Source organism: Apteryx rowi, unplaced genomic scaffold (genome assembly GCF_003343035.1).
Source record: "Apteryx rowi isolate R43461 unplaced genomic scaffold, aptRow1 scaffold_45, whole genome shotgun sequence".
Classification (NCBI taxonomy): Eukaryota; Metazoa; Chordata; class Aves; order Apterygiformes; family Apterygidae; genus Apteryx; species Apteryx rowi.
Window position 1 is genome coordinate 341,728 of NW_020450705.1, and position 14,885 is coordinate 356,612.

A 14,885-nucleotide genomic window follows, 5' to 3' on the forward strand; every position below is an offset into this window, starting at 1 on the left:
GCAGTGGATGGCTTTTGACTTCCAGCGTGCGAAGAAAGATGCCCTTGTAAAACTGATCCCTTCTCAGATTTTCATATGCTACTTTCATTTCAGCTTAGCAGTCCTGAGAGCAGCTTGACACCGCCACTATCCACTAACTTGCATCTGGAAAGTGAATTGGAAGCCTTAGGAAGCCTTGAAAATCATGTAAAAACCGAACCAGCAGAATTAAGTGAAAGTTGCAAGCAGTCTGGACATAGTCTTGTAAATGGAAAATCCCCAGTGCGAAGTCTAATGCATCGATCAGCTAGAGTTGGAGGAGAAGGCAATAACAAAGAGGATGATCCAAATGAAGACTGGTGCGCTGTATGCCAAAATGGAGGGGATCTATTATGTTGTGAAAAGTGCCCAAAAGTGTTTCACCTGACCTGTCACGTACCAACACTTCTCAGCTTTCCAAGGTACCAGAAACCATGCAGTGTAATAGTTTCCTTAGAACAGCTCTGTGGTCTCATTCACGTGGTAGGTTTCAACACAATACTAAAATTGGTGCTTCATTCTCAAGACTGGATAGTTCTGCCTTGACTTTTGTCAATAAAAAAGCTGACGTTTTAAAGGTCTGCCTGGATTGTTTTGTGCGTAACTGGTTAAAATTTATTTGATAAACAAATGAGCTCTCAAAGTGTGTTTCTGTTATGTAACGTTCATTATAAAGTCACAGTGAGAAAGATGTTTCAAAGTATTTAAGCATATTTGGGAGAGGAGTATGAGGGGAGGAAAAAATGACCTTGACTGGCAGAGTTATCTTGAGCCTTATTGGTTACTCTTTGTCATTATAAATCTAAATCTTTGATATTGTACAATGTAAACTGGTGAGAACTAATGAAAAAATCTTTGTATTCATCACTGATGTGGCTTCGTCCCTGGATTCCTGGAGTAATTGTGTTTCTTTCTTTCTAGTGGGGAGTGGATATGTACATTCTGCAGAGATCTAAGCAAACCAGAGGTAGAATATGATTGTGACAATTCACAACACAGTAAGAAGGGGAAAACAGCACAAGGCCTCAGTCCTGTGGACCAAAGGGTATGTCTCAAAACTGTAGGAATCAGTTTCTTAAGAAAAAAGCACTTTCTGTAATTAGCTGTCCTCCACTCTTTCTTGAAGATACTTTTTCTGTGGCTGCAGCAAATTGAATATGACTGTGACTTCAGCAAAAATAAGAAATGAGTAATAAGATTTCCTTCTATGACCGCATAACCAGGTCTTGGTGACTGTGTGAGTGCTCCATTATTAACTGTAATCATCTACTGGTTAAAACTCACATGTAAACATATATTCTGTATTTAAATGAATACTTTAATATGCATTAATCTCTTCAGTGTTCTTATTTAGAAGTTCTTTGCATTTAACATTGATACAGCCTTCATAAATGTAGCTGTGTAAGTTTGTTGTGCTAAGTTCATGCTGTGAGAGGTGCTAGAAATATTAAGGTGCATTCCTGTGGAAGGTGTAATGACCTCGACTGTCAGAATTATTTTTAGCTTTATCATTCAGACCGTGAACAAAGTGTCGGAGCGTTATCAAATCAGATTTCTCCAAGGGAATTCCAAGCAAATGAAAGAAAAATATTTGAACAGGAAATTCATAGAAACACTTTGGATTTAATTTCAAATTGTTTAATTTTGTCTCGGGGGGGGGGGGGGGAGTCCTTAACTCAGTCTTTTCCTGTAACTGCCTGTTACACTTGGACAAAGATGGTTATAGTTTCTCTTTTTTTAGTTTGATGGTTTATTAATGGGCTTCTGAATGTTTGATTTTAGCCCTAGGTTTTTGTTTTGGAAGAAAAAAGCAAAAAGGGAGTATATTTCTGCTATCTGAACAGAGAGGCCTTTTTTTTTTTGTTTTTCCCATCAATAACACCCTCCTAAGAACTTGAACGTTTTATAAATAAACTTGTGGAGATTGTACATTAAATTTTCTGGTAGTAAGCTACCAATATTTAAAGTAGTGAAATATGTATTTCTGGGGTGAGAATAACTAAGGATATTAACTTGAAGCTGTTTATTTCTTTGTAAGAAATGTGAACGTCTCCTGCTTTACCTGTATTGTCATGAGCTGAGCATTGAATTTCAAGAGCCAGTCCCAGCCTCGGTGAGTCTCCTTCTGCAAAATAGTTTGTGATTTATTTTTTATCTAAAAGGCTGGAGTTGTGAGGGACTTTGTTTTGGGAGGGAGCTAACTACTTTTACTTGAAGCATCTTCTGTTTGGCCAGTGGTGGTCATTCGGTATTTCATGATACTTCGAAGTATCTGATTCTGGAGCTTCTTTGTGCAAAGACTATACTCCCAGTCTTAAACCCACTTGTTTAAAAATACTTCAAATTAGCAGTTGTTGAATTGGAAGAGGATGACTCAGGATACTCATGAAATTCAGAGTGTTACTACAAGAGGCTTTAGGAGAACTTTCTTTGTCAATCTTTTAAGTGAAAGCAAGAAAGAAACTGCTTTGACTGTTCTATTTTCAGCTGTAAGAAAAGTAACTATAATGAAAAGCTTTGCTGTGCTATGATAGACAGTGAAGGTGGGAAAGAAATTCTTAAACAGTTTGAGGAAAATAAATTGTTCCCGCTTACTGAACATGCATACAGTGCATGATGAGATTAGCTGATGGCTATTTTGATAAGAAATGAAGAAATTCAGCTGCTTCTGTGAACTATGTAGTCATTGTAGTGATAAATCATTGTTTGTTCTTTACAGATACCAAACTATTATAAAATTATAAAGAAACCAATGGATTTATCTACAGTGAAAAAGAAACTGCAGAAGAAACATTCTCAACATTACCAAACTCCTGAGGATTTTGTGGCAGATGTCCGGCTGATCTTCAAGAACTGTGAAAGGTTTAATGAAGTATGTTAACTTCCAACCAATCTGTATACTTTTTTTTTTTTTTTTTTTTGAGATTAAGGTTTATTTCAACCTGATTCTGCAATTTCTCCATGTAGAGGGTCTGCTTCAAATCTTAAACTTCTGTATTATGGAGCAGATGCTGAGACAGACACTTAAAAAAAGTACAACATAATTACAGAACTAGCTCTCCGTTTTAGCTAGATGGAGAGATCAGGCTTTAATAGGGAGACTGTTAACGTTTAGTCATGTTGGGAAACCACTGACTAAGCAATAGGTGGATTCATTGGTTTTGATACGTGACTGAGGAGCAGGATGGCCGCCTTGTTGATGTACATCGAATAGATTGTGGCAGTGCTTAGGAAGTGTGGTGAGAAAGATAGTTTTAAGGACTGCTTGACTATCTCAACTTACACAGGTAACTGTGCTTATACTGATGAAATATGGCAGATTCCCACTGAGGAAGCTCTCTATTGAGGACATGTGCCTTTCTGAAGGATATCCTGCTGTTTCTAGTACCTACTGCAGGCAGAATCCAAAAAAGCTTTTTGTTCATTATTCCCAGTATTAAGCTTGCTGCTTTAGCTCATGGATAGTTGGGCTCTCACAAAAACTAGTGTTCAACAGGTAGCTTGTATATGGAGTCATATTTTTGATGAATGTGGGAAGCTGCCCTGTTTTTCAATGAACTCATCTGATACTGAAATATTTTACCTTACTAATCTGTGAAATGTGACTCAGGGAGATATGCTACCTGAGTGTTGTTATTAGGTGAAGCAACAGGAAAAATGCTCTGAATATCAGAAAAATATGACATTGTGCTGAAACAGAGTAGTCTTTGAGGTAAGCTGGGTGTCCTCATTTCTGAGATTCCTTAAAGCAAGATCATAAAAAGCCTTGGAGAAGGCATTGCATGGAGTGGCTTTCTTGTGACCTCAGAAATGCATACAGTAGCCAGCATTTCTCTGTAAAATGCAACTGGAGTTCTGCAATGTTTGGGCAACATTTCTGGCTCTCGGAAGAGGTAAATTTGTAGGAAGCACACAAACCAACATTTAAAATCTCTACTGCCTCACAAGTATGCTGGTAAAAATCAAGGTTAAATACATTTTAGAATGTGATGCTGTACACTGTGATTGCAAGCATTTGGGACTTTGACACCACCGACTCCCTTATGTCTCTGTATTAGGTGGAGGTTAATGAGCACTGTGGAAAAAGTTGCAGTTATGTGACCTTCTCAATCAAGGGAATTAATGAAGCATTTACTGTAGAAGAAAACATGCTGCAGCTCTTAGGGACAAGAGTAAAACAAAGGAGCAAGGACTGATGGATGTGTTTAAAAAGGTGTTTTAGACTTGTGTCACTGTTTGAAGGGCTGGCTGATGGCAAAAGATGAGGCAATCTGACCACTCATAGCAGAGTCAGGTCTAGCGCCTCTGAGCTATATGCTCTTAAAAAGTAGAAATCGAAGTGGGGTAAACACCCCAAGAGAGTAGTCTGGTCTTATGTAGAAAAGACTTAAGGAGCTCTTCTCTGTTGAAATTCAAATGAGACTTTTCCACAATAATGTCTGGTCAACTAAACTTTAAAATGAATAAAGCAATCATGAGTAGAGTGCAATTTTAAAATGATGGGGAGCAACTTCTTTGTACAAAAGTTGTGTGTCATGTCAAAAGTTCATTTACCCTGTGTCACCCTCTTAATAAGACTGTTTTAAACCCTGCTTCCACTGAGTTTGAGAACTAAAGAGGTGTAGTCCATAACAAATTGTTTTCTTGTTATGGCTGACTTTAGTCATCCAATCCTATGCAATCTCGTAACTTTAGAAAGAATTATAATTTCATTTTTTTGACTCTGGTATCCTTTTTAGATGATGAAAGTTGTTCAAGTTTATGCAGAAACACAAGAGATTAATTTGAAGGTAAGCGTTTCAGACCATGCACACTTGGTGAAGGGATGTGCATTTCCAACAGGTGAATATTCCTGTCTTCTTTTGTTTGCAGGCTGATTCAGAAGTAGCACAGGCAGGGAAGGCAGTTGCATTATACTTTGAAGATAAACTTACAGAGATCTACCCAGACAGGACCTTCCAGCCTTTGCCTGAATTTGAGCAGGAAGAGGATGATGGTGAAATAACTGAGGACTCCGATGAAGATTTTATACAACCACGTAGAAAACGTCTAAAATCAGATGAGAGACCAGTGCATATAAAGTAATCTAATGATATGGACCTAAATTTATTGTAAAAACTGTTATTTAAGTGTTCCTGGAATATTATCATGCCTACAGTGGCCATCTTGAAGAAGCTGATAGCTTTTTAAACAGTATTAGATTACAAAAAACACTTGTGCAGAAAAGCATTCTCATCAAAAGGGGAAAAAAATGTATTGTACTTTTTTTTTCTTGATTATTTGATGTTTTCTTTTTTTTTCCTGATGGGGAGGGAGGCTCACTCATCCTGGTCTCACAGATAGAGGTGTATGGTGTGGAAGAGAAGCAGATTTGAGAAGAGATGCTCCTTGTACAGATAAGACTGTCATACTGCTTAGTAAAATGTTCTGCAGGACTGGACCAATACAGTTACTGTATCTTGCTTTCATGCTGGACTGCAGTGTAAACTGTAAAAAAAAAAAAAAAAAGTTCCGAAAATCCCCTCTTTTTGTGTCAATTTAAGTGTGTGTTGGGTCATTGGTTTTATCATCTCATTTAAGTAATATTGTGAGTAACTGATCTTCTGTGTTGATCCAAGTATCTAAATTTGACTTTCTTTACAACATTTTATGTATAGCAAAAAAAAATCATTAAACTGTTCTGAATTGGCAAGTGCAGGAGTGTGAGTTCTTGACAGATGCAGGACTAAACTGGTTGCAACTGTTGCTTTTTAGTAGGGCTAAGTATATTTATTAAGAATCCTGTACACAGAACATTTTAATGGAGTTCATGACAGAATTCTTAGCATTGTATCATCTGTCCCTGATCCCCCTAATGAGGCAGAATGTTATCTCCAGTATTCATTATCTAATTTTCTGTATTTAAAATATAGACTGAAGAGGTAATACCGGGTTGTTTGGGTTTGTTTTTTTTTTCCAGTCTTCCTAAATATCAGTTTCTAATAGACCACTTGGCAAACAATAACGTATTGACTACCAAATGTGTAAAATTTCCTGTATTCACTTTGTCTTATTTGTAAATAATGAACTGAGATTTCTTGCAGATCAGCAACATTTGCTGAACTGTTTTTAAGCTAATATGTATTCTTATTAATTGTTCCTATCAAGAAAAGATTTGTAATATATGCTGTCTATTTCTAACATTGCATTCATATTGAGGTTCTATCTTATTTTTATTAGAGTACTACTCAGAACTTTCTTCAGAAGCAGCTCATGAGTGAAATGTCTAGAAAGATTAGAATAAACCTGTTAGAATTAGGTTACTTGCCCATCCATAAAATGAAGCACTTGCACAGACCAGGATTTGGAGTTGAGTGGTTTCTGGTCAAATACTGAAAATAGAACAATTTTCCTGTTCCTCTAAACCCTGCAGCAGGCATCTCTGCAGTGCCTTCCCATTGCACACTGCCTTTGTTGCAGCATTTCTGGTCAGAAAGGAGGTTATGGCAAAGTAAGTGTGCTTTGAACAGTTGTTTTTTCCTTTACTGAACTGAACTCAATACTAGAACCAAGAAATGTAATTTCTAACTTTCATATTGTTTGTGCTAAAGTAAGATGAAGAAATCTTGTAATCAGATGAGGTCAGGTTGACAGACTGTAAATTTGCCATAAAATTTTGTGTGAATACAGCAGTTCTGTGGTAAATCACTGGGGGTTTAATATATTCAGCATGAGCAATTCCTGTGGCTGTTCATTGTTATGTCCTTTACCATAATGGTAAAGATAAATATTTTTAGCACAATGTATCAAATTGAGAAATGCTCTGAGAAATTTTTATGCAAATCATGATTTGATTTCTTTTTATATAGAACAAAGTATATATACATTGTGACTATACCTCTCACAATAAACAAGGGGACTGAAGGTATTCATAACTTCAAGCTCTCTCCTTTAGATTACACAGATGTGACACTTGACTCAAACTGATTTTTTTGTTGTTGTTCAGATGTTAACAGAGTGTCTGTTTAAGTTTAGTTTTTACCAGTTTGTGAAAGGAAAAGTCATCCTACTTAAACATACATATATTAAATTGACACATAGCAAAAACTTTGCCAGTAGAAAAGGATGAAATGTGTGAATAGGACACTAATAGTAACAAGGGATCATTTAATGGCTCTGTGTATTGCCTATTTATGCATTTCTAGTTTCTCAGCTTCATTTTGCAAAGGAATATTATTAAAATTACAATAAAAATAAGATTCTGTGAATTCTCTTCAACTGGGGTTACTATTTTTATGGCACTTAAGCACTCTAGGTTCTGTAGCTGCAGGCCTCCACTTTTTAACTGCTCACTTTGTGAGGCTCCAGTCGTTGCTTAAAGTATTGCAGGTACCTCCTGCCTGAACGGGAGCTCAGGACAAGCGTGGTGGCATCCCAGATCAGGTCCCGCAGTAGGGGAGCCGCGGTTCGGGGGAGCGCGTGCTTCCAAGCTGCTGCGAGCACTGTAGTGTCTCTTTTCCTCCCAGACCCTGGGTACCAGACAAGATTTGTCTGACTTTGTAGTCTTGCCAGTTAGCCTGTATTCCACTAGTTCACCTGCAAACCACAAGTAATGCTAAGCTTTGATTTTGATTATAGTTCAAGCTTTACTCTTGCACATAACCCAGTGAACTTCCAAAATTGATCCCTCCATTCAGCTCGTCAGGGTTCAGTAGTGTTATTTATGTGGAGTTTTGAGCTGCGTGCAAGAAATCTTAAGTGTTTCTTTTATATAAAAGAAGTGAAAGAACATTCTCATTTTTGTTCTCCATTTTGGAACTCCAAATACAGTAATTCAATGATTATTTGGAACTAGCTAGGGCCCATTCATAAAGATTCAGAAGGATAGATAAGCTCTGTTAATACATTTCCCAATCCTTAGTCTGTAAACATTCATCACAGAACTGGTCAGGGTTTGCTCAACCAAAACAGCTTTTGGGGGCCACGTTGTATGTAGCTTGGTTGAGAGAAACGCGTGGGTTATGTATTAACAGGCTGCTGTGTTAGTCTAGCTCTTCTCTGTGCCAGGTGATGTGTGTGCAGGTGATGGTGTGTGTTACCTGGAGTTAGAACATGGCTTATGTTAAGAATGAAACTTCGGCAGATAAAAGACGTGGTGGGTGCAGGCTGCATGCCACCTGCTCTGCCTGCACAACTGCAGTCTTCTAACTCAGCAGCAAGAAGATAGTCTGGCACTTGATATAACTATATGCTCTAATTTAAGACACTTTTGTAAAAAGATCATTCGTGTTGCAATTTTTGTTGTAAATGACCCTGAAGTTTAAGTTAATCCAAAGAAGTAAAAGGCAACTTGCTTTGAAATAGGAGTGAAAAGTGTACAGTGTGCTACTTGTGGACTTCTCAATTACCTCAGCAGGTATCCTGCCATGTAATTACTAGTGATTAGTGCTAATTTAACCAGCTAAATAGGTTCAGGTCTTGTGTTCAACTGTGCCCTGGAATTAAGTGGCCTACAGTATAATATGGCTGAGTTATTATCCAAAAAAAAGGGTGTTCCCCAAACTTTTGAAGGTAGAAATGCTCTATTAAGTGTAGATAAGTTGTTTTTTTGTGAGATGTCACCATTGCTGTTACTTGTGACATTTGACTGTGTCAGCATACTCAACCCTGGATCAGTGAAATGTTTTATAAACATTTCTGCAAGCCACTAGAACAGAAGTCTTTAAAATTAGCTCAAATTCACCATTCTGTTGTATAACCAAGTTTATTGGCTGACCTTCTGTAAGATTAGGTAATGGCAACAGTGTTTTGAAGCCGTGTGTATGATGTACTGGAAGTAGGCTTTTTCTTGTTTTTCTTACTCTCTTCCTTGGAAAAAGCAATAAAACTGCTTTGTCTGTTGCCTATTAGCATGACAGGAATCCTTTCCTTTGGATGGTGACTTTATAGGAAAGTTTGTATGCATATCACCAAGTCTAACTTTTAAAAATAGAGTGTGCAGGAGTTATTGACAATATAGTGTGGCATTTTATTTTAAAAATTGGGGAAAGTTACATATTTTTTTAAAAAGTAGGTGTTTGAGTAAATAACGGAAGTACTTTTTTAAAAAAAAATTTATATGCCACAGTTTACATAGACATATTTCAGACTGAACATGTACATTGTATCTTCAGATATGGTGATTTCTTTTTATTTTCTCAAAATGCATGTACAGTAACTCTTCCATCTAGTTCCTGTGTTCGCCTTTGGGGATTCTACTTTATATGCTTTCTAATGTATCTAAATTGAATTAGTTTTCAAAAATTGTAGTTAATTTGGGTATCTTTATTATAAACGAACTATTAAATGTATGAAATGCAGTTTTGGCCTTTTCTATTGAGTGATCTTACAGCTCAAGGCTGCTTTCTTTAGAATTCATGGAATTTGTACAAGGAAAGGTACTAAAATAATTTTCTAAGTTCGACTCATTGCAGCATTCACTCTAGAGCGTGAGCTACATTTCAAAAAATGAAAGAATGCGTGTCTGCTAATGGCCTGCAAATGGGGGTATTTCTTGGGTTCTGAACACCACGAAATATGTATATAAGCCTATGAAGATTTGTGCAGTTGAAAGCCTGTTTTACATGTAAGCATACTCATGGAAGGGTTAAATTCATGGCATTCTTTGATTATTTCTTGCTTCCAGTAATTAAACTGGTACTTTTTTGCACATAGTAAACTCTGCTCATCTTTTAATATGATTCTTCAAAAAAGTGCGGTTTCTGTGGTATTGTATTATCTGAATAATTATATTTAACTTTTTTTTTTTTAACAAGGTTACAGTTTCTAATTGTTCTGTTCCTGTGTTTTTGCTGGTGTGTAATTAAAAAAAAAAGTTTTTTCTTTCCATGGTTATTTAATACATTAGCTGCCTGTAAATATTTCTTGTTAAATGCTCTGGAATGTGGTGTAGAAGTTGTACTAGATCAGTTTAAAACATTGTTTGAAAACCATTTTGTTTTGGTTATTTCTATTAAATTAGAAAAATGAAGAATCTTTCAATTTGAGTTTCTTTTTTGCAAATGTGGGTTAGGTCATAAGGTACTAACACACCACTGGCGACAGAGTTTCCTAATACTTGGAAGAAGGAAATATGGCTAAACACCTTGGTGAAACTTTAACTGCAGCAATTAAAATGTGACCACCTGAGGCTGCATGATCTGTGCCAATGAGCAGTTTAAAGAGAAAATACTGAATTCTAAACTCGGTCCAGAGTTTGGATTTGAGATATTGGGGTTTCATCACTCTGCACTTTCTGGTCCATAAAATGATTCGTCGCCTATATTTACGCCTAGTACTTGGCATACATATGGTAGGTTAGGGGTTGTAAGGTTTCTGTAGGCTTTTTTTTTTTTTTTCCCCTGCCGCTCATCAAGAAGCTGCTGTTGTCCTGGAGTTTGGTGCAGCTTGCTGGGAGGTGCAGTTCTGAGGATTGCAGCTCACCAAGGAAAATCCCAGTTGCAGTGTTTAGTTAATGGGGCCTGGATGATTTCCGAAGGCTTGGCAGACCTGACGGCGGAGGTCTGCAAGGGGCTGCCCTGGGGCTCCGCTTCCCACGCCTAGTGCAGCGAGTCCCAGGAAGGTGAGAAAGGCGTTGAGTGGACCCTCCGTAGCCTTTGCACCCCTAGTTAAATACACTTCTCTGCCCTGCTCAGCTCTATGTGCTATTAGTGTATTTTTTCTTTTGGAACTGAGTCCATAGTGAATACACAGCTAGGGACAGCGTGTTTCTTTGCTTAGTAAGTGAATTTCTGGGGGACCAGAGCAATGCAGTAACGTATGTGTGTCCCTGCACTTGGGTATAAATGTGGCTCAGAATACAGGGGAGCATGAACAACAACTACAGCAGTTTGGTTGGTTGGCCAGTCCACATTGCAGGAATCGAAACCCCCCTGCTGAGCAGCTTTGCCTGGTGCTGTGATCGGGGGAGGACAAGGGAAGGGTTTTAGGGTTGTAAGGGAAGAGGAGGCTGCTCCCGCATGGTCGGCAGTTCTTGTACACGGCTCAGAAATGGCCCATGCTTGCACACATGCAATGCTGTGGTTGTGTTCGTTTGCCATTTAATCAGTTTGGTGTTTATGTCTTAAACTCTCCTCCTTACTGATCAAATCCCTTTTTCTTGTGCTGGTGTTGCTACTGGTGCAGTCGTGTGCCTTACCATATCAGAGCCAAAGGTGGAGTTCAGCTGAGGCGTTTTTGTAGGGTATGACTGAGTTCAACTACAGCTGTAGGGTTTGAAGCAGGAATTAGTGTGCTTCAGGCTGTAACTCCCTGAGAAGTTGTGTTTTCTCTTGCTGTTCATTTCTCCTGTTTTCTCATACTCTTCATTTCAAATACTTGTTGTGGTTTAGTATCACAGAAACACCATGATGAAAAAGCTGCCTTTTAGGAAAAGGTAGTATTAACTTTATACTAAAGTACATGTTTGTTCTAGCTAAAATTTAGACTACCCTGCTTACCACATCAGAAAAGGTTGCAATCCGGTTGCCAAAATTTGAGGGTCTTTACCTCCTCTTTCCACCTGAAATTCTACCAGCAGGTAGAAACCCTGTCGCCACTGGCGAGTGCAAGTGCATCCCTGCGATGAGCACAGTTGCATTTTGTGGCAATTTCTTTAAATTCTGGCAGCCTCAATGGCTCTTGCCCCGGGAGTGGATGCATGGGAAGTTTCTAGTCCTGAAAGGCGTCAGGATACACAGTGCTGCTGGCTCTGCTCCTCCGCTGTGAGCCCCTCCTCCCTGGGTTGCCAAGCCAGGTGGGGTGGCTGTGGGGTTACGGCCCCCGGTGCCTCCACGGCAGAGCAGGAGGGATGAGGTCCAGCCACGCTGTGATGGGGCAGCACTTGATAGCGACGGTCCAAACACACCCGCGTCGCCTGCTACAGCTCGTGTGCATCTTTCCCGAGTGTTGGTGCCTCTTCCTCAAACATTATTTTTCTGTTTTTCTAAGCTTCTGTGTCCAGTCTAAAGGACACAGTTTAATGTTTTGGTGACCGTGGCTGGCCGCCTTCTGGGAGCGGGGCAGATTCCAGGTGCTGCAGGTGAAGGCCCAGTGGAGCCTCGGGAGAGATGGCGACTGTCAGCGGAGTGAAGCAAACCTGCAAATTTAGACTTGTTTGGTAAATGTATGGTAAGCCTCCATAGGGCTGGGGGTTTTAGGACCTCTCTTCTGGGATGTTTCTTTTCTTTTCCCATGTCTGCTTGCTGCAAGCCACGTGTCACGAAGCTGCCAGCTAAGGTAGCCCACGGCTCTGCACCAGAGAGCCTGTGCCAGCTTTATCAGGGCAACACAACAGGCCTGGCTGGGCACTGCCTCCTCCCTGAGCTCGTACAGGCATGCTGGCCTTTCGGGCTGTAATTTGGGCTGCTAATTACTGCTGAAAGCAGTATGGGCTATGCTGCGTGAAGAAGAGGTGGCTGCAGCAGCTCCTGGCTGGCAGACAAGGGTCTCCCGGGATCGGCCCTGCAGGCAGATATGCTCCTTGAGGTAGGCTGAGATGAGATAAACGCACAGCTCAAGCATTGTGCTCGGGCTGGAGCCCAGCCCTGCTGGGGCCCAGCTGCCCACCCGCTTCTCGCTCCTTCCCCGTGGTGCCAGGCGGGCAGCCGGGCCGGGGCGGCAGCCGCAGGGACGCGGCTATGGGTGGAGGAGGGTGATGCCGGGCGCCGTGCTAGGGAGCAGCCCGGCGGGTCGCTCCTGCCGGCAGGTGCTTGAGTGGGACATGGTCCCTGGTGAGGAGGCCCAGCACGGGTGTTAACTTCTCTGTTTCAGGTATCTTCTCTATTTTCTCGGCATTGGACTCATCACGAGCTTTTTTGTGTGCATAGCACCTTGGAGGAAGACGCAATGAGTCTGTAAAGCTTTTATCAAGCTGTTATTGATGCTTTGGATTAAGGGTTTCCATGAATAATGGATCGGAGAGACACAAGTTGGTTGTTTCTGCTGAGCCCATTAGCAGATACTGTCAACTTCTTCATGTGTTTATTTTTGTCAAATGAGTATTGCAAAGAGTCTCTGCAGTTGATCTGTGCTCGAGGGCCGATTCCAGCGCTGCTGTTTTGTCTAACTCACAGCTGCAGCAAGCGATGCGTTTGGCAGAGCGGAGCGGCCTGGCCCAGCCCGTGGGCCCCTGCGCTGTGGCATCCATCTGTCTCTCCTTCGCCTCCCGCTGGAAGCGGTGCTACGGCTGCTCTGCCAGGGGCCCCAAAAGACCTTACTGCCGGCTTCATGGCAGTTCCCCATGTCTGCCCACGGCTCTCCACCACTGTAGGAATGGGGAGAGAGTCTGGATTATTATTATTTTTTCATAGATCATTTTGCTTTTATTACACATTGGCATAATTGCAGCTCTGCTGCAGTGTCCCTCCACACCACCGTGTCCGGCCTGCAGCAGTCCCTGCACCGTCTGGTAGCCGTACGGGGCCGTCTGCCAGGGCGGTCGGTCGGCGTCTCTGCCGGGGCGGTCGGTCGGTGTCTCTGCCCCGGGCGGTCGGTCGGTGTCTCTGCCCCGGGCGGTCGGTTGGTGTCTCTGTCCCGGGTGGTCGGTCAGCATCTCTGCCCCAGGTGGTCAGTCGGAGTCTCTGCTGGGGCGGTTGGTGTCTCTGAGGACAGTTAAGGGGTTGTTGTGCAGAAGGACAAGCTAGAATCTGGGAATGGGAAAGACCCTGGCAAATTCAGCACACAGCTGTCTTGGGTTGCCTTGGCAGATTACAGATCCTCCACATGCTCAATAATTCATAATAATAATAATTCATAACAGCAATTCGTGCTCAGTAGGAAAGGCAAAGTGCACGTGTTCGGAGCCCTGCAGCGATGGTGCTGGGGAGCAGGGAACGTTCGGTGAATAACAAACCTCTCGTGGCCTGATGCTCCTCCTGTCTGAGAGCAGAGACTGCGACCTGCAGGTTACCCATCACTCTGCAGAGCCTGTGAGTTACCAGCTCGCGCTTTTACACTCTCTTAGGTGTCACCAGATGGTGCTCGAACACAGCCTTGTGCGTGCTGGGCTCCACGCAGGAGCAGGCGGTTTCGTCCTGGGAAGAGGCTCGGTCGGCTGCGGGCGTCGGGGCAGTTTGCTGGGAGCGGGGCATGGCCGCGTGAGCATGCCCCACGCTCCTGGCAGGAAGGTGCGAGTAGGCTGGGTGTAGGTTTCGGGTGGGTAGGAAGGCAAGGCGGGCACATGTGGTGGGGCTGCCCTAGGCCTGCGTCCGAGACATGGGGGATATGCAGCTGTGGGAAGTAGATGTCACAGGAACCACTGGCTTGGGAAAGTCCCATCTGCTGCACAGCTGATAGACAAGGCTGGTTATGTTTCTCTACAAAGGTCCCTGGGAACAGAAATGATTCCCAGTGTATCTGTCAGCTGGAATTAACCCTTCTGTCTACTGTGACCTTTGGAAGGAGCTTATTGAGTAGTGATTGGTGGGCTTTTGCTTGCTTTTTGCTAGCAGGAGAGTTGCAAAGGCCCCTTTGAGCTCCCCAGGAGGTCCTTGCAGAGGAAGCTCTGATAGATCTGGGATAGGGATCTGCCTGTATCTAGGCAGGCCAGGCAGCAGGATCCGTCCCTGGGGGTCAGGAGAGCCAAGGTCTCTCAGGGCTCGGTGGCCAAAGACCTGGTTTGGGCTACATTCAGAGCAGACACCGCAGAGCAAGGCGGTTAAGGAGCTGTTGGCCCCTGCAGGGAAACGCGTGACTCCGGGCATTGCAACTGCCCCCCTCTCGTGGATGGGCATCAGGCCCCTCGGCTGGAGTGACGCCCCGTGGGTGTCGGATGTGCCCATCCGGAAAGCTTTATCGGCAAGGAGACAGCCTGTGTTGTCTCTGAAGCGCTGAGTGGGACACCCTGGTGC

The 14,885-nt window shown here is 42.2% G+C and overlaps 1 protein-coding gene across 1 annotated transcript in view; it reads left to right on the top strand.

Annotated features, from left to right (window-relative positions):
- TRIM33 (tripartite motif containing 33) overlaps positions 1 to 10,027 on the top strand; it is a gene marked incomplete at its 5' end in the record, with an annotated part of 43,606 nt that extends 33,579 nt beyond the window's left edge. The window contains 6 exons of the mRNA XM_026077238.1: positions 94 to 440; positions 940 to 1,063; positions 2,057 to 2,131; positions 2,738 to 2,890; positions 4,758 to 4,808; positions 4,891 to 10,027. Of these exons, the coding sequence (XP_025933023.1) occupies positions 94 to 440; positions 940 to 1,063; positions 2,057 to 2,131; positions 2,738 to 2,890; positions 4,758 to 4,808; positions 4,891 to 5,103 (963 nt within the window). The remainder of the gene's footprint in view (positions 1 to 93; positions 441 to 939; positions 1,064 to 2,056; positions 2,132 to 2,737; positions 2,891 to 4,757; positions 4,809 to 4,890) is intronic.
- Positions 10,028 to 14,885: the final 4,858 nt, after the last annotated feature.